Source organism: Haplochromis burtoni, unplaced genomic scaffold (assembly GCF_018398535.1).
Source record: "Haplochromis burtoni strain Fernald_Lab_line unplaced genomic scaffold, NCSU_Asbu1 Contig_394, whole genome shotgun sequence".
NCBI classification, from domain to species: Eukaryota; Metazoa; Chordata; class Actinopteri; order Cichliformes; family Cichlidae; genus Haplochromis; species Haplochromis burtoni.
Window position 1 is genome coordinate 357,156 of NW_024582755.1, and position 23,389 is coordinate 380,544.

Sequence of the window (23,389 nt, forward strand, 5' to 3'; positions counted from 1 at the left end):
GCCTGTCCCGTTTGGCTCTTTTGCCATCAGAATTGTTGTCTAAAGGCAAAGAAAGATGCCCAACGGATTTACTTTACCAAATTGACCATCCCAGCCTTGCCGTAATGGTCCATTTGATTCACCTTTTATTGTTTATTTTATTTTCACTTACTGAATACGGGACAGACTTGACTGGGGGAAAGAAGGGGAAAGAAAGAGGGAAAGAGAAACAGCTGAGAAGAGGGACGGGGGAGAAGGGCAAAAGACAAAAACCAACAGAATGGGCAGAGAAAAAAATGCATATATCAATCACCTGGATCACCTGCTGAGAAAGAAAAAAGAAAACAAGCAGAAGAGAACAAGAGTAATAGAATAAACAACATCACAATGATATATGGGAATATGACAGTAAATACTAAATATTAAACATTATTGTGCAGCACATAAGATCAACAGAACACAGTGTGCTTTGAGGTAGGAGCCAAAAAGGGTGTAGTTTGTGGGTGTGATCACCCGTGTGTGGACGATCTATTGTGTAAGTGACTTGGAGCTATAGAAGGTTAAAACTGCATACACGCTTACAAAACACATATAGTCCATATAATCTAGAAACAGGCCTGAAACTATTCAGCAACCTGTGGCATTTGAGTTTGCTTAGTAACAGGTGACAGAAGATGTGTCAAAAAGAAGACCCTGGGGATCTTCAGGGCCTGGATTCATCGCCATATATGGATGAAGATGCTAGGGAGGGGAACTTCGGTGTCTGCACTTATCTCTTAAAATTGACCATTGTCTGTAAAAAATGCAAAAAATGTTCTTAAGATGCAAATAATGTTCTTGGAAACCTTGTCAAACCCTGACATTATAAAAGCAATTGCTTTTTGGGTGGAGATCTATGCTGATTGTGTGCAGTATCCATCTCCCCGCGCATGTGTTCAATAAAATTGTTTGACCAGACTCTTCGGGACCAGTGTTATTTTGTTTTCCTCCTCAATATTTTCGAGTTCGGGACAAGTACGAGTTTGGACAAGAGATTGAAGCTAGGCCACACTGGGCTTAATTTAATTTATTAATTCAAAATTCATCAGTTTAAATGAATTCTGAATTTCACTGCAGACCTGTCACTTGTCACCTTTTACACCACTGAAGGTGTAAAAGGTGGAAGAAGTCGCTTTTAGCACTTTGGTGGTCATTTTCCCGTGTTCTTCTTTTGTGATTCAGTTTCAGTTATTGCTGCACCTTTAAAATAAAGTTCTCTTAAAATCCCACCAGTATGGTATGTTTGATTTGTTATTATTTTTAGTTTAAGTTGTTTGTGTTTTAAAACACATAAAACCTGTGTGGTTGCCGAGTCTGGGATTGGGGCTGCGCTGCAATACGCAAACCTGCCGTTTGGGGCACTACCGCCGCAAAGCGGTGTGCAGCTTTACCGGGAGCCGCAGAAGAAGAAGGGAAAAAAATGGCCGCGGCTAATGTTAGGTAGCTAATGACTGTCGAAAAATGTTTCGTTCCTGATATTTTTGGCCGCTGTAGTTCTGTACCGAGGCTCCGTGACAACGTAAGACCCCTCCGCCGACATCGTAAAGACTGTGGCGGGAAGCCGAGCCCCGCTGCGCGCTGTTCGTAGCGGTCTAGTGGCTCCGTGTCTGTGCAGCGGTGCCAGCTGCCGTCACTTAAACGTCAGGTGAGTTTCTTCTTCCCTCTTTTTCGTCCTTTTCAGTGCGCGTCGACGGATGTAAAGCGTTTGGCTGTTAAATCCGCAAAACTGAGTCAAAGTTCGCAAACTTTGGAGTGTTCGGTCCCTGCAGGAAGTTTGAAGGCTGGCAGCTGTTGGTGAGTTCCTCTTGTGGGAACTAAAAATAAGCTGTGGTTCTCAGCAGAGACCGCGGGGCTGCTGTGAAGTTACATGGTTTTGTTTTCAGAATAAATCCGGTGCCTTTGTAATCATTTAAAAACTGAAGAAATCCAAAAAGCTGAGAACATGCGAAGAAAGCCGAGATGTTTACACATGCAAGCGTGAATAACTGCAAGATCACGGCCACACCGAATCAAAGCCGTTATTCTTCTCACACATCAAATGTTGCACATCATTCTGCAGAAAAAAGCTTTGTAGTGAAGAGACCCGGCAGGCTGCACCGGAAACGGATCCGGATTTAGCAGGGATCATTTTTGTTTATTATACAGCGAGATTAACTCGTGACACACATCTGCACGGCTCTGTCGCCACGTTTGAGTTTGTTTCGTGCACAATACACTTGTAACTTTCAGTGTTTTTCCTTCTTTCCAATAAACCATTCAACTACATGAAACTGTGTCTTTGCTCAGTGACTGGTTTTAGTCTTGACAGTCCACATTGCTGGCATTGCATCTTTCAACATGTTTGTGGGTAGATTTGAATGCTTCAGCTGCAACTGCAGCCACTCAGCCTGTACAGCACATGTGAGGTGGATATGCTCCTGATGACTGATGAGACTGAATTCAAATGTTTGTTGCTGTACGAGTTCATACATTTAAAACAGGTTGAGTTATTCTGCCAGCCCAGCATGTGGAGGTATTGCTCTTAAAATAATTATATATGTATGTCTTCATGTGGATTTCTTTGTGTTTTTATTTTGAGTCTGTAAAAACGTTAATTATTTTGACACATGACGAGAACATCTGATTGTGTTTTCTCTCCTGTCTCTCAGTGAGGATTGATTGGGGGGGAGCGCAGCCATGGCAGCTCCGGTAAACATCCAGGCTCCCAGTAAGACCTGGGAGCTGAGTCTGTACGAGCTGCACAGGAGCCCTCAGGTAAAGCTGTCTGTGTGCCCAGCAGCTCGCTGCAAAATAGAGGCAGTGTCTTAGGAAACTGTGAGGAAATTATTTGTGAAGTTTGCTGAAGGGTAAATGAGTTTGTAAGCTTTGTTCCCATTGCCAGAGCAGAGGGAATAGAAAATAAACAGCTCGGCTAAAAGGCCCAACTGTGATGTAGCAGAAATGAAGAACCGCAAATGTTCTCACACGTTTGGTATGTTCAGGAGGCCATCGTGGACGGGACGGAGGTAGCCGTGTCTCCTCGCTCTCTGCACAGCGAGCTCATGTGTCCCATCTGTCTGGACATGCTGAAGAACACCATGACCACCAAAGAGTGTCTGCACCGCTTCTGCTCAGACTGCATCGTCACCGCGCTGCGATCTGGGTGAGCGCGAGCTGCCAGTGTACCTGATTCACGATCGCCGTGTTCACACAGCTTGTTTTGGCCAATTATAAATAATTCGGAGATAAATTTTTAAGGGACTTTTGATGGGTTGTTTTCTGCGGTGGAAATGCTGCCGCTGTCCCTAACGAGAACAAATGCGTCGCGGTAACGTTTGTGTAGCTGAATGTGTTCACTGACTGATTTTAAATGTGGCACATTTCCGCAAAAGCCGATTATTCAGTGATTACGAAGCTTCAGGCCGTTTTTTCCTGTGCAGGAACAAGGAGTGTCCGACCTGCAGGAAGAAGCTGGTTTCTAGACGTTCGCTGCGCAGAGACTCAAACTTCGACGCGCTGATCTCGAAGATCTACCCAAGTCGCGACGAGTATGAAGCCCACCAACGCCGCGTCCTCGAGCGACTCAACCGGCTGCACAACAAGGAGGCGCTGAGCTCCAGCATCGAGGAGGGGCTCCGGCAGCAGGCCCGCTACAGGTCCGAGAGGTGACACGGATCAGTTCTATGATTTCACGCTTCTGCGCTCGAGAGAGCGCCGCGGATCCTCCTGAATACGGCGTAGCATTCAGGCGGGATACAGAGCCGTACTCCCGACAGATGCTGCGCTTCTTTAGCCTGCATGCCGCTTTGCAACCCACCCTCTCCCCAGCTCCTCCTTTTCTTGCTGTTCCTGACTTAATAACACCGCTGCTGTTATGACAACTGACCACACCCTGTAAGTTTAAGCCCCTCCCCTCTGAATGATAATTACTGTTGTATGTGTTTACCTTGGGGCTGCAGGAATCACCGAGTGAAGAAGCCCACTCAGGAGAGTGATAACACCACCTACAGTGGTGGGGAGGACAATGGGGACTCCCGTTCACACCTCTCCCACGACTCCGCCCCCTCACACACGCCACACCCCTGTGGTCATACCCCTCCGGAGGCCGGGCCGAGCCGCAAGCGGCCACGTCCATCGGATGATGGCTCGGGACCCGAGGTGGACAGCGGGAGCCCGACTCCCCCGCTGAGACGCCACAAAGAGGGGCTGTCCTCCGAGATCGAGCTGGTGTTTAGACCACACCCACAGCTGGTCCACGCCCAGGACTACAACCAGACGAGGTTAGACCTTTTCTGAAGTAGCTGAACAAACATTTTATACTGAAAATGTGAATCATTTAGTCAGGTGCTCGAATAAACTGCTCTCCGGGAGATGGCAGAGACCAAAAACAGCTAAAACCTGGGAAATGACTAGAAATCAGTAAAAATGTGTGAATAAGAACGAACATGTGTGAAGTGGTGAGCCTGTCCCCGAGTGGCCAGACAATTCAGAAAACGTTTAATTTGTCAGAGGTAGAGCACATCGCCATCATCTGCCTTTCCCTTGTCAGATATGTGAAGACAACAGCTAACGCTACGGTGGACCATCTGTCCAAGTACCTCGCACTGCGCATCGCTCTGGAGGACCGACGGCCCGAGAATGAACCCGAGGACCGAGGGCGAGAGGAGGCAGAACGAGAAGAGGCGCGAGCCGAGGGCGGGGGAGGTGAAAACGGAGGGATGGCAGGAAGCGGCGAGGGGACGAGTCTGAGCAACGTCAGCGAGAAGCAGTACACCATCTACATCCTGACGAGGGGAGGCCAGTTCTCTGTGAGTGACGGCTGAACACGAGTCCCGTTTTATTCAAGCTGCATTAACCTTCTGTGTTCATGGATGAGTTTATCTTTACAGACTGATGTGCACGTTCGCTCCTTGAAAAGATGCCTTAGATTAAAAAAATACATATAAATCAGTGGGAAGTTTGAAGTCTTCTCATTTCAAATTTGCGTCCCAGAAACTGCGGCTCGTTCATTCAGTGTTCACCTCTGGTAAGCAAAAGTTTAAGACCACTTCAAAAATGGCAACAAATCCAATTTTGCATGTTTGGATCTTAACGAGGTTCCAAGTAGAGCTTCAAGATGCAACAACAACAAATGGGAGTGAGACGAAACAGTTTTTATTGGAAAACTTTTATTTTACAGCTTTTTTGTTTGGGATTGTATTACAGTGAGTGTCTAGGGCTTTTATTGTGAAAACCCAGGACAGAAAGTGGGCAAGTCTTTGCGTAGTGCAGTCAGGCTGGTTCCTGGTGTGATTTTTGTTGTACGATGGAGGAAATCTGGACTGATCGATTCCATTAGAAGCTTTTTTGTGATCTGACCTTTATGCTCGTCCTTCCTCTCAGACCCTAAACGGCTCGCTGACTCTGGAGTTGGTGAACGAGAAGTACTGGAAGGTCAGGAAGCCTCTGGAGCTGTACTACGCCCCCACCAAAGAGCAGCAGCAGCCCCAGCAGCAGCAGCCCCAGCAGCAGCAGCCTCCTACCCCACAGAGGGAGGCCTGAGGGGGAGCGGTGGACTCTCCAACGTGGCTCTTCAATTTCTCTTCTGTTTTTTATGATAAGTTAGTTCAGCTGCCACAGTTTCACAGAAAACCTGCGTCATGTTTTTCCTAGTTTACTGTTATTAATGGGGATCTCTTCATCTCCTCACTGAACTGGCTGTAACATGTGAGCTGATTTCGCAGCAGACAAACTGATCTGAGAGTCTACAGAGTGAAACTAAAGCAGCAGCTGCTGGAGTCCAGCTGTTTTTGATGCTTTCAAGTCAGTCGTGTGTGCTGGACAAAGCCAGATGTTCTCCATGCTTCTCTAACATGCAGACGCGACGTGTCAGTGAGCAGCTGCAGCAGCTTCCTCATAGCTACATGTCTGCGGTGCCAAAATAAAAGCACCAATTCAAAATGTGGCTATTTAAAAAATGCATTTTATTTTCTTTTTGCAGAAATGACCAAAACAGAACTTTGGAAACTACAAAATCTGATAAACTAGTTTAAAAGAGAGCCGTCTTTATGGACGCCCATTTTCAGTGGGAAAAATAAGTCTTAAATATTTTTGGAGTCAATTTTGTGAAAGTGTTTCCAGATGGAAATGTTCAGGGTTTATCTGTCAGAAGCTTCTTTTTTTAAATAGAAGACCAACTTTGGGATCAAACTTGTGTTTTTCTCAGTGTCGCCTCCACCCCACTCCCACTCTGCTTTTGAGACCAGGTGAAAGTATAAAGCTCATCTTCTCATGCACCCCCGGCTGTTTTAATTTATTCTGTTTTTTAGATTTGTCGGTGGAAGCCGGTCGTGTCGAGCTGTGTAGTCGTGTCAGAAAAAGGTCGCTGGGCTGGTAGCTTTATTTTCACGGCACTGACCCTCGAGACGTCACAGTGGACTGCTGCTCGATGGTCCTCCGTGATGGTGGATTTACCAAATGAAATCAGACAAATGATAATTAAACATTTGCCCCTTTCTCTAGAAGAGCTCCGAGGCTTCGAAAAGGCTTCTAGTTAATCTTCTCTTCTACAAACTGGTGAATTAAAAACCGTTGCAGCGACTCGTCGGCCGGTTTCATCTCTGAAATCTTCATAGCGTCTTCAGGCTTTAGCGCTGTGGGACAGCTCTGCACTAAAAACAAGCAGCTCCTCATTTAGCGGGCACACTCAGTGGAACCTGTTGCTCGAGGTTATCGTAGCGATCAGGATGGACTTTATTCTCCCTGCTGTTATAGCAGCGGCGCTTTTGAGTGCAGAGATGAGGCAGCAGCAGTTTTCTGAAACATTTCCTTAATAAAAAGTTGTACACAGACGTTTAAAAGCCCATATTTTGCTAGTCTTGAATGTTTACGTTGTCTACAGATGCAGCTGTGCAGCAACACGTTTCAAACACTGGCATGAAAAAGCATTTTTCATGAGCCCGCTCGGGTCCTGCTGCTTCAAGCCTTTGCTTCACTTCCTACGCACTTTAAACCTCCTGCAGCCATATCATTTCCCCACATCTCAGTTTCTGTGGGATGTCTCTATATTAGAATGAAGCAATATTTCATCTCTGATGTGTGATACTGTCTTTCCTCCTGTCATCAATGCAGCACAATAAACTGTTGGACTCGATCTCCAGCTTCTGTTTTTGTGTCTTCAACTTAATCGTATCCAAGTGTAACCAACCCGCCTGGGCTCAAAATATTAGACAAAACAAAGGTCTGCACAGCGGCGCATCCACCTGTGCATCACTACAGGGTATCGACTAAAGCTCAGCTGTTCTAACGGGCTTCTCTATCCTGGTTTCATTCTGTACAATGAAGGCTGCTGCTCTGAACCTGCCTCTGAGGCAAAGCAGGGAAATAAGTTTTGTCTGAAGTGCAGATGTATTCAGTGTACTCAGAGCACTCGTGTCCGTGTCACTGGGCCTTTTACTCCTGATCCATTCCCCCTGCTGAGCAGCTCCATCTGTACTAACAGCCTCAAATATCAGATTCCTGTTTGAAATCCTGCAGAACATGTTCAGCTGTGCAGTGCAACATTTAAATACAACATGAACATTAATACTGCTTCACCGAGGTCCACCGAGACGCCACGTCCCTTCAAAATAAATCACCAAGGAGCTCCCAGCGGTGTGTTGGTGAGAGAAGTAAAGCAGCACAGGGGACGAGAACATTTTGTGAACTGTGGTGTTTTATTGAAACAAAGGGAAGCGGGGCAGTTTACTTCTTCTTGGACACGCCGACGGTGCGACCACGACGGCCGGTGGTCTTGGTGTGCTGGCCGCGCACACGCAGACTGCAGGGAGAGAGACAAACCAGGTTAGGACGTCTGTAACAAAGGACTGAACAACATGTTTGATTTGTTTTTAAAGGCTTTTATCAGACCGACTGCTCCACGTTGGAAACGTGCTTCAGCTTAGACAAACTTATAACCTCTCCACCATCAGGAAACTCAAACATCTGCTTCAGGAACATAAACAGGATGTTTAACTGGTCTGTAAATCAGCAGGACAACATGCATCACAATGTTTGAGCCCATTATTAACCTCCTAGGACCCGGCATCCACATATCTGGACGTCACGTTTTGGGTTGTCTAGACCAAAATACCAAATTTTGCTCCACAAGGGCCACCTACGAGGACATTAAACTGCCTCCGTTTTATCAAAATTAAAAACGAATGTCTTCATATGTGGCTCTCATTGTTTTTAGAAACAAAAATTGGGTAAAAAAAGCATTTTTTTTTTTTTTAGACCGTTGGTGCAGAAGTCGCTGCATCTGTGCTCTACAGTCACACGACTTTAGCCTGTTAGTGTGGACGCACGCAGAGGCGGCACCAGCGTTTCTGAGCTCACAGTTCAAGTTTTTCAGGACAGGCTCACTCTGCAGACGCCTTGTTTACTCAAGTGTGACACAAACGTTCATGAAGTCTCTGAACTCTGCAGGACGTGTCCCGCTCACAGATGTGTGCAGACTCGGGTAAACGGAGGACGCGTCGATGCAGAGCCTTCTCACAGCAGTGTGAATGAATACAAGGACCGAGCTCTTACCCCCAGAAGTGCCTGAGACCACGGTGAGCCCTGATCTTCTTCAGCCTCTCCAGATCTTCTCTCAACTTGTTATCCAGGCTGTTGGCGAGGACCTGAAATCAGACACAGGGATGGTCACGAGGTGCCTCGAACTAGCTCGTCCAATCAAATACTTTGGTGTGAACCTCGTTCAGGTTTGAGCCAAAAATTGACTTTATCATTTAGATTCTTGAAGAATGGAAGACAAAGCAGCAGCTGCGATCACCCACCTGGCTGTATTTGCCGTCCTTCACGTCCTTCTGCCTGTTGAGGAACCAGTCTGGGATTTTGTACTGGCGAGGATTCTGCATGATGGTCACCACACGCTCGACCTGACAACCAAGCAGCTCCGGTTACTACGCAAGGAAACTGAATATGGTGATCGACAGGAAAGGATCTAATGAAGCATTTACGTCTGGGAGACTGACGCCGTCTGCCTACAATGTGACGCCCGAGGAAACATCTGCTGCCTTACGTCAAAGTCAGGACAAACTTCATCTAGGAATCAATAAAGTATTTTGATCCTGATGTGAAGCAAAATGCTCTGCAGACAGAAAAGTCCACCGAGCAGCCTCAGCTAAACCAATGATGTCTTTGATGATTACGTCACTCTGCACCCCTTTGAGACGCGAGGCGCTTCTTTACCCCCTAGTTTGTCTAAATGTGTAAAAACTGGAGCACTGCAGTGGCAGATACACACTCATATGCACGGTGTGACCACCTTCTGCACAGGTGTGCCAACTAGGGCGGGGCTATATCATACCGTTCACGGTAACACCGGTGTAATGTTGGGCAACGATAAGAAAATGAAATACCGCGATAGAATATGGGTGAAACGCGCATGCGCAGTGCCTTTGTTTACATACGCACATGGCGGCGACGCAGAACGAGAAGAGCGAAAGCGGATCGTTGATGAAACGGATGAACCTGAAGCTGGTTTGTAAAAATGCTGCAGCTTCACTGGTGTGGAACTGGTTACTTAGTCAGATACACAACAAAGCACTATTTTTGGTAGCGCATGCTAGCGGGCCGTCGTTATTACCGTGTTGTTTGGAAAATACGGCGCACTTAAAATCAATCCTTTGATTTTTCTGAAAGTCGACAGAGCCCCTTATAATCCCGTGTGCCTTATGTATGAACTCTGGTTGTGTTTACTGACCTCGAAACGATTTTATGTGCACGGCGCTCGAAAATCTGTCAAATGTTTCAGTACGACTTTGCTGAGCTACGAAGCCGCACCGCTTGATGGATTGTCGGAGCATTACGGCTATCGTAGGCGGAGCCTCGCGGAGTGATACGTACTGTGCTTCAACATAATGTTACCGTATTGTGTGTGTATAACCTCTTTTTAAGTTTTGTGGATATTATACATGGTTATGCTGAGGATATGTCGGCCAGTTTCCACTGGAAATGCCTTTTGGTTAAACTGTCAGCGAGGAATTTGCATTTGCACTGTTAAATTTTTATATAACTTTAATGCAGATAAAAAACAGCTGCTTGTTTAAGTGAAAATACACTGATGGGTTTTTGGGGGTTTTTTTGCACTAATAAAGTTGTGGAGTTGTAAAGTATTTTGTCTAGTGTCAATTATATCGTCAGTTATATTGTTACCGCGAATTTTCAAATGTATATGGTGATAAATATTTTTGGTCATATCGCCCTGCTCTAGTGCCAACGTTAACCTGCTGCTGGTAGCCACACTTATTCCTCCGACTTGTGAGTACCGTTCGTCACAGAACAAAGTGCCGTCTCTTTGCCTTCATGCAATAAAACAAGACGCTGCTCTGAGGACGATTGAAATATTTCTATAGCCTCAGAGAGCGGCCTGCAGAGGGCAGACCCTCCAAACGCTTCACAAATCAATACTCGTGATACTTGTTGCACAGATTCAGAACCACCACTAAAGCTCCAGTGACAAAATCTCCTGACAACACAAAAGCATCACAAGTCGCCGTTTTCATTCAAAGCTCTGAACAATCCTCACCTCCTCCTCAGTCAGCTCTCCAGCCCTCTTGTTCAGGTCGATGTCGGCTTTCCTCAGGACAACATGAGCGTAACGTCTGCCAACACCCTGAGAAGAGACAAAGTGTTAACAACACGCCGACAATAACAAAAAACACAGCGCAACTGATGTGATGATGAAAAACAGTTTTAACAAGCGGCACAGTCTCAGGGAGGAGCTCACCTTGATGGCAGTGATGGCGAAGGCGATCTTCCTCCTGCCATCAATGTTCGTGTTCAGGACACGAAGAATGTGCTGGAACTTCTCAGGGATGACCAGAGACTGAGACGCAGAGGGAAACAAAGTGAGTCACACACAGCAACATGTAGTTTCTGCAAAGATCATGCAGTAATACACATACATGTTTACAAGCTTCACACTGTATGTATCTTTATATGTTAACCTATATATTTGCACAGTGTGCTAGAGGTTCATGAGGATTTCTCTTAGTTCAGTCCCGTTAGCCCAAACAGATCGACTGCTGAGGCTCTGAACAGCTTCAGCTTTGTTCAAAAACATCCCAGCAGTACTTCGACTATTTTAAATACTGTGTATTTACATCAGAGTACTTCCAGCTCCCGGCCAGGGTCCACCAACATGCTTGGCGAGGCTAAAGCCTGTTAGCTCTGAGGGGTAACCGCCTCGAACTATGACTGCTTCTTAAAGTTTTAAGCAGCACAGAGTCTCCATCCACAGCTACTAGTGCCAGCAGCAGACGCCGGGCATGTGGACGCTTTATAACCGGGAGGGAAAAACGAAGTTAACTGTTGGCGCTCGTCGACACAGCTCCACTCACATCCCACAGCAAACTGCGCTAAAACGTCAAATTACCAGCAATAAACTGAAAATTCCGCACCAGCCCACTCAAGTAGGCTGTGGAGGATTTATCGGATGTATAAATGTGACAAACAAGCGCGACTAAAGTTGGATGATCGCGGATTTCTGAGACATTTCAGTCCGACAGAAAAGACACTCACCATCTTGGAAGCAGGTTCCGTGCGAAGAGGAAGCCGCAAGCCTCTCGCGAGAGTTTGACCCCTTCGGGGAACGGAAGTTGGTCCGTCACTATCGAGTCGTCCGACTGGAAATAAAACTGTGTTCAAAAGAAACAAGCAAATACGTGGCTTAACGCGGTTAGTTTCGTTAACTCACGCGAAATAAATGTTTATTGAGTCCCACTGATTTATCACCCACGGCACGTGATCGTGATAATACCGCGCTCGGTTAATAATACGATATTTTTGCTAACTACGAGGTGGAACTTTAGATTTGTATTTTTTTTTCTGACGTTAGCGTAAATTGGCCGCAATGGCGGAGGGAACCGCGACCGCTGCTGGAGCTGGGCCCGATGTAAACACAGCTGGGAACCCGACAGAAGTCGCCATGGCGTATTTACAGGACGAGGTAAGATGTTCTTTTTCTGCGTGACGCCTGCGTTCAGTTTCACGGAGGTAATGGCCGGTGAGCGCAAGCTTTAGCTGCGTGAAGCTCAAAGAAGCTGTTAGCAGGTGGAATCATTCTACGGAGCGCTGATGCTGCTGGATGCTAATGGGAAGCATTGACTTCCTTTTTCTGAGGAGGAAAAGACGATTTATGTTTATCAGTTGTCGTTCTGGTCCCGCATTAATAATCCTGATTATGGCTGATTATTGATTATTATCAGATTTGGACTGTTTTGCTGCATCAATCAGTTTGTTATTGGTCTGTCATACAAACACAGCGGAGGTGGTGTGTGCAACGGCTAGAAAACAGATGTTTATTCAGTCAACTTCTCTCTGTGTAAATACGCACATCGGACACTTTATTAGGTACACCTTGATGTAACCGGGATGGACCTCATTTTTCCTTCAGTCGGTTTAAGTCTTCAGATTCAGCTGTTGATAACATTCCTCAGAGATTCCTCAGCAGCACAGAACACACTAAAATTAATTAATACATGGCCACTAATCCAACTCTGCTGACTGTTGAGGCCAACTGAGTACAGTGAACCCATCGTCACATTCAGGAAACCAGTTTAAGATGGTCTGAGCTTTGAGACAGGGTGTGTTATCCTGGTGGACACTGAGGTTATGCAGGGATGGGAATGGAAATGTTTTTTCATCTTCTGTGTCCAGTTTTGGTGAGTCTGTGCGAACTGTAGCCTCAGTTTCCTCTTCTTAGCTGACATGAGTGACACCAGCTGTGGTCTTCTGCTCCCGTAGTCCATTTGCTTATGCTGTTCCTTGGTTGTAAGTCGGGCTCAAAGCAGTCTGGCCGTTCTCCTCCAGTGAGCTGCTGTGCGCAGAAGGTCTTTTTCCGACCTTTTGTGTAGGGCTGTTCGATGTAACGATATATATCGGATGACGATATAAAAACGTCTGTTTCATTTTACGCTGTCGATTGTTTCGTGGTGTCGCAAAATAAACTGTTTACGGCAATATTTTTTCACCGTTTTGATGCTCACTGTAGTGGCTGTATTCATTTATTAAAGTTGTCTTTCTCTTATGTTTAATATAACCACACTACAGACGGACAAGCGCCTGTTTTTATGCGTTGTCGTTAGCAACAGCGACGGTAACAGCATTGCATGTCCGCTTGTTTATTTTCCACGTAAACCTTTCACAATAAAGCTCAAGATCCTGTTGAGACTTTTCAAAATAAACTGAATCACGTGAAAGAGCAGATTGTTTACGGATGAGAAGTAAAAAAGAGCCCCCAGGTGCTAAAAAATAAACCTTAGACTCGTTTCATCACTCGACTCCAGCTACACGACGCGCAGCTGGAAACACTTCATGCAAGTCGAGCTGCCCGAGATTGACAGAATTTACAGAAAATGTTACATGTTTGTGATTTATATCGTTATCGGACGATAAAATTCTTATATCGGGATGTGAGATTTTGGTCATATCGCACAGCCCTCTGCAGTTGTGGGACAATCCCGGCAGATCAGCAGATCCGGAAACACTCAGACCAACATACCACCCTCGCAGTCACTTAGATCACCTTTTCTCCACATTCTGATGCTTAGTTTGAACTACAGCAGGTCATCTGTACATGTCCACAGGTCTAGATATTTGAGTTAAAGAACAGACAAACAGGTGTACCTAACAAAGTGGCCAGTAAGTGTATGTTTTCTCATTGGCTGGAATAAACAAGTGAGTGAATGAAAACCAAAGAAAGCTTTAATGTCAGTAAGTTTTGACACTTTCATCCTGTTAATTATCACCACTGAAGACACACTGGTTGTGTTTCACCCAGAAGACTGAAGCAGACATCGCTAACCTGAACCTGGGAGAGCTGGACATCACTACGGACGAGTTTATCCTGGATGAAGTGGACAGTAAGGAAAAGACGTCATATTAAAGCTCGGCTGAGGTGGCACTTGTTACAGCTTCCTCGGTGCTGCTTTGCTTGAAGGTTTCGCTTGTCACTAACTGTTGTTCCCTTTTGTCTGCTGCAGTTCACATTCAGGCCAACCTGGAAGACGACCTGGTGAAGGAAGCGCTCAAAACAGTGAGAACTGAAAGAACAGAAGTCTAATATATAACACGTCCTCTGATCTGACGTCCGGGCCTGGTTGTCTCCTTCCTCCCGGTCTCCCTCAGTTGTGGTTTCTTTGTGTGTGTGTGTGTGTGTGTGTGTGTGTGCTGCTTTCTGCTTTCTACAAACACTTTGTTTGTAGAAAGCAGCAAAGGTAGAAAATCTAACCTAAGAGTTAAGCTGACGCTTTTAATTTGAAGGGATTTGTTACTTTTGTTTTGAAAGGTTCTATAAAATAATTATTACTCTACACTTCCTCTTTCAAAGCTCAGATAATACATTTCAGTTTCCTCCCGTCGGTTTTCAGGGTGTCGACCTCCGTCAGTACTCCAAACAGGTGGAGGCAGAGCTGCAGAGGATTGAACAAGCCTCCATCAAAGACTGTATCCTTCACAGCTCCCAGTTTGAATACCTTCACCTAATAATGTATAACCACACACTAACACCCGTCACTGATGATGTTTTCCTGAGCGCTCATCGTGCAGACATCAAAGAGAGTCAGAACATCGCCCTGCTGCACAACCAGATCACTGCCTGTGACTCCATCCTGGAGGTGAGACGACTGAGACAGACAGAAAATAATCATGTGTGTGACATTTATACAGAAAACTCTTGCTGGGATGGAGTCTTGTGGATATTTGAGAGTGATTTGAGTTTTCTGTGAAGGAGTCGAGACGTGTTTTGTTTCCCTGTCACATCTTCTGAGCTGAGTTCTCACAGAAGCGTCAGCAGAAGAACACGTCTTCACTGTGCAGCTGTGCAGAGGCGGGACAGATGTACCTGAGAGACGCCTTCCTGTCATTCTGCACCCTTACTTCAGTTTTCTGCACACAAGCTTAAAGTAATAAAGGCGCTTTACGTCACAGTGTGCTCACTAAAAGCAGCACGGCTGCTGTGGTTACTCGTCGCTCTGCATCAGAGCGGATTCTTTTCCGTCCTCGGTGCTGAGTTAAGTTTTTAGGTGGGTCCAGTTCAAGTGGGAAAGTGAGAGGCGGGCACTTTTTCAAACTGTCATGGGAGCGCTGTCCTCTTGTTAAAGCAGATTCAGTCTAACCTCACGGCTGTGTGTCTCTCAGCGTATGGAGGGCATGCTGAGCGGCTTCCAGAGCGACCTGTCCTCCATCAGCAGTGAGATCCAGACCCTGCAGCAGCAGTCGGTCAGCATGAACGTGCGGCTGAAGAACCGGCAGGCCGTGCGCAGCCACCTCAGCCAGCTGGTGGATGAGCTGGTGGTGCCCGGGGCCATGATCTCGTAGGTTTGACGGCTGTCGCCGCAAAGAAAAAGTGTCTGTATTGTAATGAGTGATTTGTTGGATGGCGCTCAGTTTGCAGAGACCTCAGAGTTGTTCCTGATGGATTAACCAGCCATCAGTGGTTTGTGGTGATTGCATGACTTAATCTGCTGGTCGTGTGTGTTGGCAGCACCATCCTGGACAGTCCTGTGACGGAGCAGGAGTTTCTGGAGCAGCTCCACGAGCTCAACACTAAGATCAACTTTGCCAAAGAGCTGAGCTTCAGAGAGACGCTGGCTTGCTCCGACATCCAGGACATCGTGGACCGCCTCAAACTCAAGGTGAGAGACGGGCGGGAGGAAAGTTCCCGACTCTTTGGAATCACGTTTACAGTTAAAGTCCATAACAAACAGGAAATGAGAGGAAGTCCTCATTAATAAGTCAGAAACCTGCTGAGCTGCTCTCCTGAGGTCTTTCAGGCAGAGCGCTTAATGTACCCGCGCCACACGAAGGCGTTTAACTCGTTCCTCTGCCTACTTATCAGGTTTTATATCTTTGTGCTTATATCCACACTCTTTGTTCTCCTCAGGCCGTGTCAAAGATCAGAGAGTTCATTCTTCAGAAGATTTACTCCTTCAGGAAACCGATGACCAACTACCAGATCCCACAGAACACTCTGCTGAAGTACCGGTGAGCACAGCTGAGCTTCTGCACATTTCTGACATAAATCTGAGCGTTCGGGTCCACTCACAGTCTGCATTACGCTGAACCTACAGACGTCTTTTCTTTGTTGCTTCTGTCCATTTAAAGAGCAAGAAGTCCATTTTTACACCCGAGGAACTGAAACGTCTTTAAAAGCACTCGTTTCTGTTCCGCTCCTCGTTTGTCACGTGACGCAGAATCCTGAGCGCCGCGTGGTTCACGGGGCGGATCCAGGTGAAGTCTGTGCAGAGACTCCTCTGTATCCTCAGCTGCTTTACCAACACTACACTTAGTTTTGTTTTTATTGATTTGAATTATTCGATATGTTGGACTGTTGATAAGTCTGCGCACACGTCTGCGTTAGTTTTATTTGAGGTGAGTTTTTAAACTTAAAGGTGGACGTAGTCATGGCGACGTCACTCGCTGACATCACGTTTCCACCTTCTGTTTCCTGACCTGGAAGCTCCACCCATCTTTTTACCGTCTGTTTGTTATTTTTTTGTTGTGTTGAACTTGTTTTTAATTGTGCGTTAGAAATAACTGGACACAAAGTGAAGAAGCTGATCGATGCTGTTGTTGTTTTCACTGCAGGTTCTTCTACCAGTTCCTTCTGGCCAATGAGAGAACGGTCGCCAAGGAGATCCGAGACGAGTACGTGGACACCATGAGCAAGATTTACTACAGTTACTTCAAGTCGTACAGCGGCAGGCTGCTCAAAGTGCAGGTGGGTGAGCGGCGGGGTCGCGCCCTCGCTGTGTTTGTGTCGACGTGGCTGCACGCCGTCTTCGTGTGGATAACAGCTGATGTTTGCGTGTCCCGCAGTACGAGGAGGTGGCAGACAAAGACGACCTGATGGGAGTCGAGGACACAGCCAAGAAAGATATCCTTCATGGTCTGTTGTTTGTGTCACGCCTGCTCACCGTGTGCGCGGCGCTCGGGCGCTCTGACGCCTGCTTCACATTTTCAGACTGTTTGAGGCTCCTTGACTCGCCGCTGCAGGTTTCTTCTCCAAACCGTCTCTGAAGAGCAGGAACACCATCTTCACTCTGGGCCAGAGGGGGGCCATCCTGAGCCCGGCCGAGCTGGAGGGGCCCATCCTGGTCCCGCACACGGCTCAGAGAGGAGACAGCAGGGTGAGAGACGGCGCTGCCGCAGATCGAGCTGCTCAACCCAAACGCATCCTGCAGATCTGCCATTTACAAGAAAATAAAATTCCCTGTGAACAAACCAGCGTCTGTAGCACGAGACACGCCCCCTTCAGGACAAACAGGATGCAGGTCCTCGCTTTTAATGAGACGGGAATGATTTTAGGATCCAGTTTAAATTCCAGCTGAGCTCCGTTGCTCAGCGCTGACATCTTGTGGCAGATTATGAGATTTTTAATTTTCACTGCAGTTTGGGAGCAGTGACCTCGTCATAGACACAGACGGAAACAGCTGCAGAGGTCTGCAGTCTTTGTAGTCAGCTGAAGGGGGCGTCCTTTAAGGGCGTGTCCACTCGGTGATTGACAGGTTGTTGCCATAGAAATGTGTAGTTTTTGTTGTTGCGCTCAGCAAATTGTGTTTCAGACTTCGAGACGGTGACAGTCACTGCGCTGAACACGAGACTTCACAAACTAATGGGTGACATCATAGCATGTCCATCGTTTAGCTACAGTCTGTGCAGCCGATCTGTGCCACCGAGGTCGTCTGAGGTCTAACTCTCCCTCTCGCTCTCCACAGTATCCCTATGAGACGCTGTTTCGCAGCCAGCACTACGCTCTGCTCGACAACGGCTGCAGAGAATACCTCTTCCTGTCTGACTTCTTCATGGTGGCTGGAAACTCCGCCCTCGACCTCTTCAACAGCATCATGGGAAAGACTCTCAGCATGTTCCTGGTGAGAACCCCGCCTCCTGTCAGAGCTGCAGGCTTCCCTCTCTTTCCTCTCCAGCAGAAACGTTTGTTTGGTCAATTCAAACCACATTTATTATCCGACCTTGTCATAAACAGGCTTTGGATCCCGAGCAGCGTGTTTTGTTTTGCTATCACTGATATTCAAAGCACTGATGTAACAGGACACGCTGGTATAAACAGCTGTGTTCTCCGTGAGTTTGTCACTAAGCAGAATCCTCGGGTGATAAACTAAACACATGTTCAGCAGAGAGGAGGAACATGTTGAGTTTTGCTCTGCAATCTGCAAACATCTCAGTCCTGGAAATGCTGAAGAAATCCAGGTAAAAGGGAAGTGCATGCAGTGATGTTTTTAAGTGGAGCCACTGGTGTTCCTGTAGGTAACCCTTCTGGGGGTCACAGTTCAGCTTACATGAAACCAAACTTAAAGTCATAAAAACCAAAAAAGCTCCACGACTGTCGCTCAGGAGCTTTTTTTGCTCGTGGTTGCAGCGCATGTCAGCCCCGCTCTCTGTCTCCTCCTGCAGAAGAGCATGTCCACCTACGTGTCCGACTGCTACGACAGCATCGCCGTCTTCCTCTGCATCCACATCATCCTCCGGTTCAGAGCCATCACGGCCAAGAGGAACATCCCAGCTCTCGACAAGTCAGTCTCCTCCTCCTCTGTTCCTGTAGTGTTGCTGTACTCTGACTCTTTCAGTGTCTCCACCTCCTCCCGATCCCACCATCTCCTGTTTAGCTGATAAGTGCTCGTGGTTACATCAGCCGGTGTCACACGGCTGTTTGCAGCTGGGCGGTGTACAGACGCTTCCTCTGCAGAGAGGGAGGTGTTCAGATTGATGGAGGCTGATGGTGTTGGTGCTGTCTGTCAGGTACTGGGAGGCGGTGCTGGAGCTGCTGTGGCCGAGGTTTGAGCTCATTCTGGAGATGAACATCAGCAGCATCAGAAACACAGACCCTCAGAAACTGGGAGTACTGGACACCAGACCACACTACGTACGTACACACACTGCACATCACACAGCACAGCACTGTGTTTGCTGCACACTCCACTCACACGTGTGTGTGTGTGTGTGTGTGTGTGTGTGTGTGGTTTCAGATCACTCGCCGTTACGCAGAGTTCTCCTCAGCCATCGTCAGCATCAACCAGACGTTCCCCAACGAGAGGACCAACGCTCTGCTGGGACAGCTGCAGGTAACACACACACACACACAGACACACACACACAGACACACACACAGACACACACACACAGACACACACACACACACAGACTGAATTTGTGTTCAGTGATTTGTTGTGATTCTGTCTCCAGATTGAGGTTGAAAACTTCGTGCTGAAGATGGCGGCAGAGTTCCCGTCGAGGAGAGATCAGCTCATCTTCCTCATCAACAACTACGACATGATGCTCAGCGTCCTCATGGTGAGCGCCACGACCAGCACCATCAACAACACGACACGCCCCTCAGGATCTGTGCTGACGTGGGGAAAATATTCTGTTTATGGAAAAGAAAAGTTGGATTTCTGTGTGGCTGATGGTGCTGCTGGTGTTTCTCTGCTGTGTCCAGGAGAGGGCAGCAGACGACAGTAAAGAGGTGGAAGGCTTCCAGCAGCTGCTGCTGGCCAGAACTCAGGTAAATATGATCATCATCGTCACCGTGGGTCACTCAGCTGTTTCACTCAGGTTTCTGATGTCATGCTTATGTCAGAAGGTTTTCATATTTCCCTTCTGCAAGTAATAACTTTGAATAGTTTTATGTCACTTCTGTTTAAAGTGTGTGTGTGTGTGTGTGTGTGTGTGTGGTGTGTGTGGGTGTGTGTGTGTGTGTGTGGTGTGTGTGTGTGTGTGTGTGTGTGTGTGTGTGTGTGTGTGTGTGTGTGTGTGTGGTCCGTCCTTTGGAAGCATCTTGTGAACACTGGCATTACTGAATAATAATTCACTTTGGCTGCTGACAGAGGACGTACGGAGCACGTTCTCAGTACTGCGTGCACAGCCTGTCACCCAATAGCGACATCTGCTGGATGCAGATATATTGCATGTGACAGTGGGGGAGGAGTCTGTGAGGGTGGAGCAGACGACACTGTGATGTGTAGCCAGAGTGGAGACATGAGCATGCAGGTAGCGAGGCAGAGAAGGTGGATGAGCTTAAATACCTGGGGTCAACTTTCCAAAGAGAGACGAAGAACAGAGTGCAGGTAGGGTGGAGCGGGTGGAGACGAGTGACAGAAGGAGAGCAGCAAGGGTGAGAGACTGTTTAAAGATGGTAGTGAGATCTGCTGTGGTGATTTGGAGACAGTGGAGGCCGAGCAGCAGAGGTTCAGATGTTCACTGAGAGTGAGAAGGATGGAGATGAGTCCATGAGAGGGACAGCTACGAGTCAGAGGGGCTGAGGTGGTCTGAGCATGTGCAGAGGAGGGAGGGAGGATATGATGGAGCTGCCAGGCAGGAGGAGACGAGGAGGACCTCAGAGGATGTAGTGCAGGAGGACATGCAGAGGGTTGGAGGTGGAGGCAGCAGGTGATCTGCTGTGGTGAAAATATTTTCACACTTTATAAACGTGTAACAGCTTAGGTCAGCGTGCACGTGAACGGCTGTTTTAAGCTTGAAAGTACTTTTACTAGATTTCTAAGTAACTTCGAACACTTTAGTTCCTGATCCTGTCGTCTTCCTTCCTCTCGTCCTCTGCAGGAGTTCATCGAGGAGATTCTCTCTCCGCCGTTCGGAGGGATGATCGCCTTTGTGAAGGAGGCCGAGGCGCTGATGGAGAAAGGGCAGCTGGACCGGCTGAAGAACGACGAAGGTGAGAAAATATCTTTACCTTTGCTGTGAAGGTTCAGGTGTCACATGTGAGATGGTGTGCTTTGGCCTGCTGTGTTTGAAAGAGGATGTGAGTAAAGCTGTCGTCTGATTGGCCGATTCCTTTCTGTCTGTTATTTCTACAGTTAGCTCACCGTGATGTCAGAATCCGTAATGATGACGTGGCCGGATTAGATTCAGGAGTAAATCGAGCTGGTTATTCGTTTTGGTTTCCGCGTCATCGCCTGCGGCTGTCAGCGGCAGAGCGAGCGTGCTTCTCTCACCTCAGCCTTGGGTTTTGTTTTCCAGAGTAACCAGCAGCTTTATTTCCCTTTCAGTCTTTGTGCTTTCATGTCAGTCAGAGTCAGGTTCCCACTTCCTGTTCACCACGTCGTGTGTGCTCGCTGTGGTTCTTTGTTTTGTTTGACCAGCATGTTTGACAGGAAGCTGACCCCAGCAACACGATGGCGAGGAAACCGAGAGTCAGCATGCACACGGAAACTGAAACTTAATGCGTGTGTGTGTGTGTGTGTGCGTGTGTGTGTGTGTGTGTGTGTGTGTGCGTGTGTGTGTGTGTGCGTGTGTGTGTGTGTGTGTGTGTGTGCATCAGACTCAGCTGGTTCGGGGGTTTTCCAGCACATGGAAACAGTCGGTGGAGGCGATGAGTCAGGACGTCATGAGGTCCTTCACCAACTTCAAAAATGGAACCAGCATCATCCAGGTGAGCCGGGCGGCAGGTGTGCCACACAGCCTCTGTGGGCTAACTGTGCCGTGACACCAGGTTTCCAAAGGGACAAAAACATACAAACTGGCTACAAAGTGACACAAAATTTAAAACAAAGATTTAAAACGACACAAAAGGTCCAAAAAGTGAGAAAATGTCTCCAAACGGATGCAAAACAGTGAAGAAAAATAAATGGTCAATAAAGTATAAAATAACCTGCAGAGGCGTGAGAGTGAAACGAGACACACTAAACAATGTTAAAGAAGATTAAACTGAGAACAAAACATGCACATTTTCATATTTGAGAAGCAGAACTCATCAGTAAAAACTGGAACAACGATGTCTGACTGCACAGTCACAGCAACATCAGTGCTAGAGTGGATCAGCCTGAGGGACACGCTGCGAGGCAGCGATCACAGCTGTGACACGCTATCATAAGTTCACAGTTCATGTTACTCTTCAGATTTTTGCCTCGTTCACCTCGATCACCAGCGGGATGCACGACCAACACAGCCGGGTTCTAATTCGCCGGCTCTCTGCTTCAGGCTCTGAGCGCGCTCGCATTAATAAGGCGTGTTTCATGCGCCCACACACAGCCTGACGCCTGCTTCAGACACAGTGGGGACACAAACCTGTGGTTCTAGTTCAGCTTCACAAGCTGAGAAGAAACGCGCTGTAAATGGTTTGAACTTCAGGTTATGTGTTTGGTTTTACTAACGTGAGTCACATCCTCCTCCCGCAGGGCGCCCTGACGCAGCTCATCCAGTACTACCACGGCTTCCACAAAGTCCTGAACCAGCCCACGTTCCGCAGCCTGGCCGTCCGCTCCGAGCTCATCAACCTCCACCACCTCATGGTGGAGGTCAAGAAGCACAAACCCAACTTCTAACGGGACGCCTTCGTCGGGGTCGGGGGTCAGAGAGCCGGCGAACGCACCGACGCTCCTGCGGGTGGAGGTGACGGTTCTCTGCAGCCGACCGCTGCTTCGTCTTCTTTTCTGTGAAGTTTGGAGAGTGTTAAAGACTTTTGTCTCCAGATGAAGGAGCCGTGTCGAAGGTCAGCGGAGGAGAGTGAATTTTAATTCCATGACTTTAAAAACTGTGAAGAAGCCAGTGAACCACGGACGCTCGGCCACGTTGCCCCTGTCAGGGAAACGTTTGGCCCTCCTGGCTCTACAGTGACTGTGGGGGTGTGCAGGGTTCTTTGGCTTCTGTTACAGCAAAACTTCCAATTAAATGCTAATTCAACCCAATGTAAATGAATGTCTAATCACATTGAATGAAGAATAAAATGATGATCCCCGATAGACGCGATGAAGGCCGTGCAGCTTTCAGTGACTGAGCTTCAGTTTGTGAGATGATCAATAATCTATCAGCTGTTTTGATTGGCTCGCTGCTCTAATCAGACGGGAGCGCGTCTGTGGAACAGGTTACTGAGACTGACGCTGAAAGGACAAAATGTTTGTTCAGCAGGTCCAGTGTTTAGACTCGCTCCGCCCACCGTCTCTGTGAGGCTCCGCCCACCAGCTTCATTAGAAAAACTACATTTAAACTAGATTAGCAGGTCTGCTTAGTTCAGTCTCAGCCTCCAGCCAGTGTGGAGCTGTGAAACACTGCAGTTCCTCCCACGACCACCAGAGGCCGACTCCCAGCAGTGAGCACCGTGTTACAGGTTTACAAAACTGTATTTTCTAACTCACCTGTTTAAACTGTAATTGATTAGGGGCGTGGCCTCTTTGACTGACAGGCAGCTGCTAACTGGACCTGTGCACCGTGTTTGCTTGTGCTGTGGCTCCATGCTTTGATCCAACAATCATATTTAAGCTTCGTCACATGATCCCACTCCATCTTTCATCTACAGTCTGAAAACATCAGCGCTGGCGGTGTTTCATAGAAGTGATCCATCACGCTAACACGATCTCGTTATATGCTGTACAATCTGGGGAATGGTGCGGTT

The 23,389-nt window shown here is 47.5% G+C and overlaps 3 protein-coding genes across 7 annotated transcripts; 2 read left to right on the top strand and 1 right to left on the bottom strand.

The window, feature by feature from the left end:
• Positions 1 to 1,382: 1,382 nt before the first annotated feature.
• On the top strand, positions 1,383 to 7,129 carry LOC102308772 (E3 ubiquitin-protein ligase RING2-A). Of its 2 annotated transcripts, none has more exons than XM_014341111.2 (7): positions 1,383 to 1,663; positions 2,667 to 2,772; positions 3,000 to 3,160; positions 3,438 to 3,662; positions 3,957 to 4,277; positions 4,547 to 4,805; positions 5,380 to 7,129. In XM_014341111.2, the coding sequence occupies exons 2-7, from the start codon at positions 2,695 to 2,697 to the stop codon at positions 5,536 to 5,538; spliced, it is 1,203 nt and encodes a 400-aa protein (XP_014196597.1). In that variant the 5' UTR covers positions 1,383 to 1,663; positions 2,667 to 2,694; the 3' UTR covers positions 5,539 to 7,129. The 2 variants fall into 2 exon arrangements, with proteins under 2 accessions (XP_014196597.1, XP_005945551.1); XM_005945489.3 differs by having other exon boundaries at positions 1,384 to 1,663; positions 3,438 to 3,653.
• A 543-nt stretch (positions 7,130 to 7,672) lies between these two features.
• Positions 7,673 to 11,671, bottom strand: rps18 (ribosomal protein S18). The gene is made up of 6 exons (XM_005945472.3): positions 11,545 to 11,671; positions 10,751 to 10,849; positions 10,550 to 10,636; positions 8,796 to 8,897; positions 8,548 to 8,639; positions 7,673 to 7,795 (listed from the first exon to the last, which is right to left on the bottom strand). Exons 1-6 carry the CDS (start codon positions 11,545 to 11,547, stop codon positions 7,720 to 7,722), a joined length of 459 nt encoding a protein of 152 aa, XP_005945534.1. The 5' UTR covers positions 11,548 to 11,671; the 3' UTR covers positions 7,673 to 7,719.
• A 15-nt stretch (positions 11,672 to 11,686) lies between these two features.
• vps52 (VPS52 subunit of GARP complex) lies at positions 11,687 to 22,746 on the top strand. Of its 4 annotated transcripts, XM_042212799.1 has the most exons (20): positions 11,687 to 11,971; positions 13,781 to 13,886; positions 14,007 to 14,059; positions 14,394 to 14,469; positions 14,572 to 14,639; positions 15,163 to 15,338; positions 15,509 to 15,659; positions 15,908 to 16,008; positions 16,612 to 16,744; positions 16,843 to 16,900; positions 17,020 to 17,153; positions 17,742 to 17,897; positions 18,439 to 18,557; positions 18,784 to 18,907; positions 19,011 to 19,106; positions 19,228 to 19,335; positions 19,481 to 19,546; positions 20,602 to 20,723; positions 21,322 to 21,430; positions 22,176 to 22,746. In XM_042212799.1, exons 1-20 carry the CDS (start codon positions 11,876 to 11,878, stop codon positions 22,320 to 22,322), a joined length of 2,199 nt encoding a protein of 732 aa, XP_042068733.1. In that variant the 5' UTR covers positions 11,687 to 11,875; the 3' UTR covers positions 22,323 to 22,746. The 4 variants fall into 4 exon arrangements, with proteins under 4 accessions (XP_042068733.1, XP_014196596.1, XP_042068731.1 ...); XM_014341110.2 differs by lacking the exons at positions 21,322 to 21,430; positions 22,176 to 22,746 and adding an exon at positions 20,856 to 21,263 and having other exon boundaries at positions 20,602 to 20,713; XM_042212797.1 differs by lacking the exons at positions 21,322 to 21,430; positions 22,176 to 22,746 and adding an exon at positions 20,856 to 21,263 and having other exon boundaries at positions 13,805 to 13,886; positions 20,602 to 20,713.
• Positions 22,747 to 23,389: the final 643 nt, after the last annotated feature.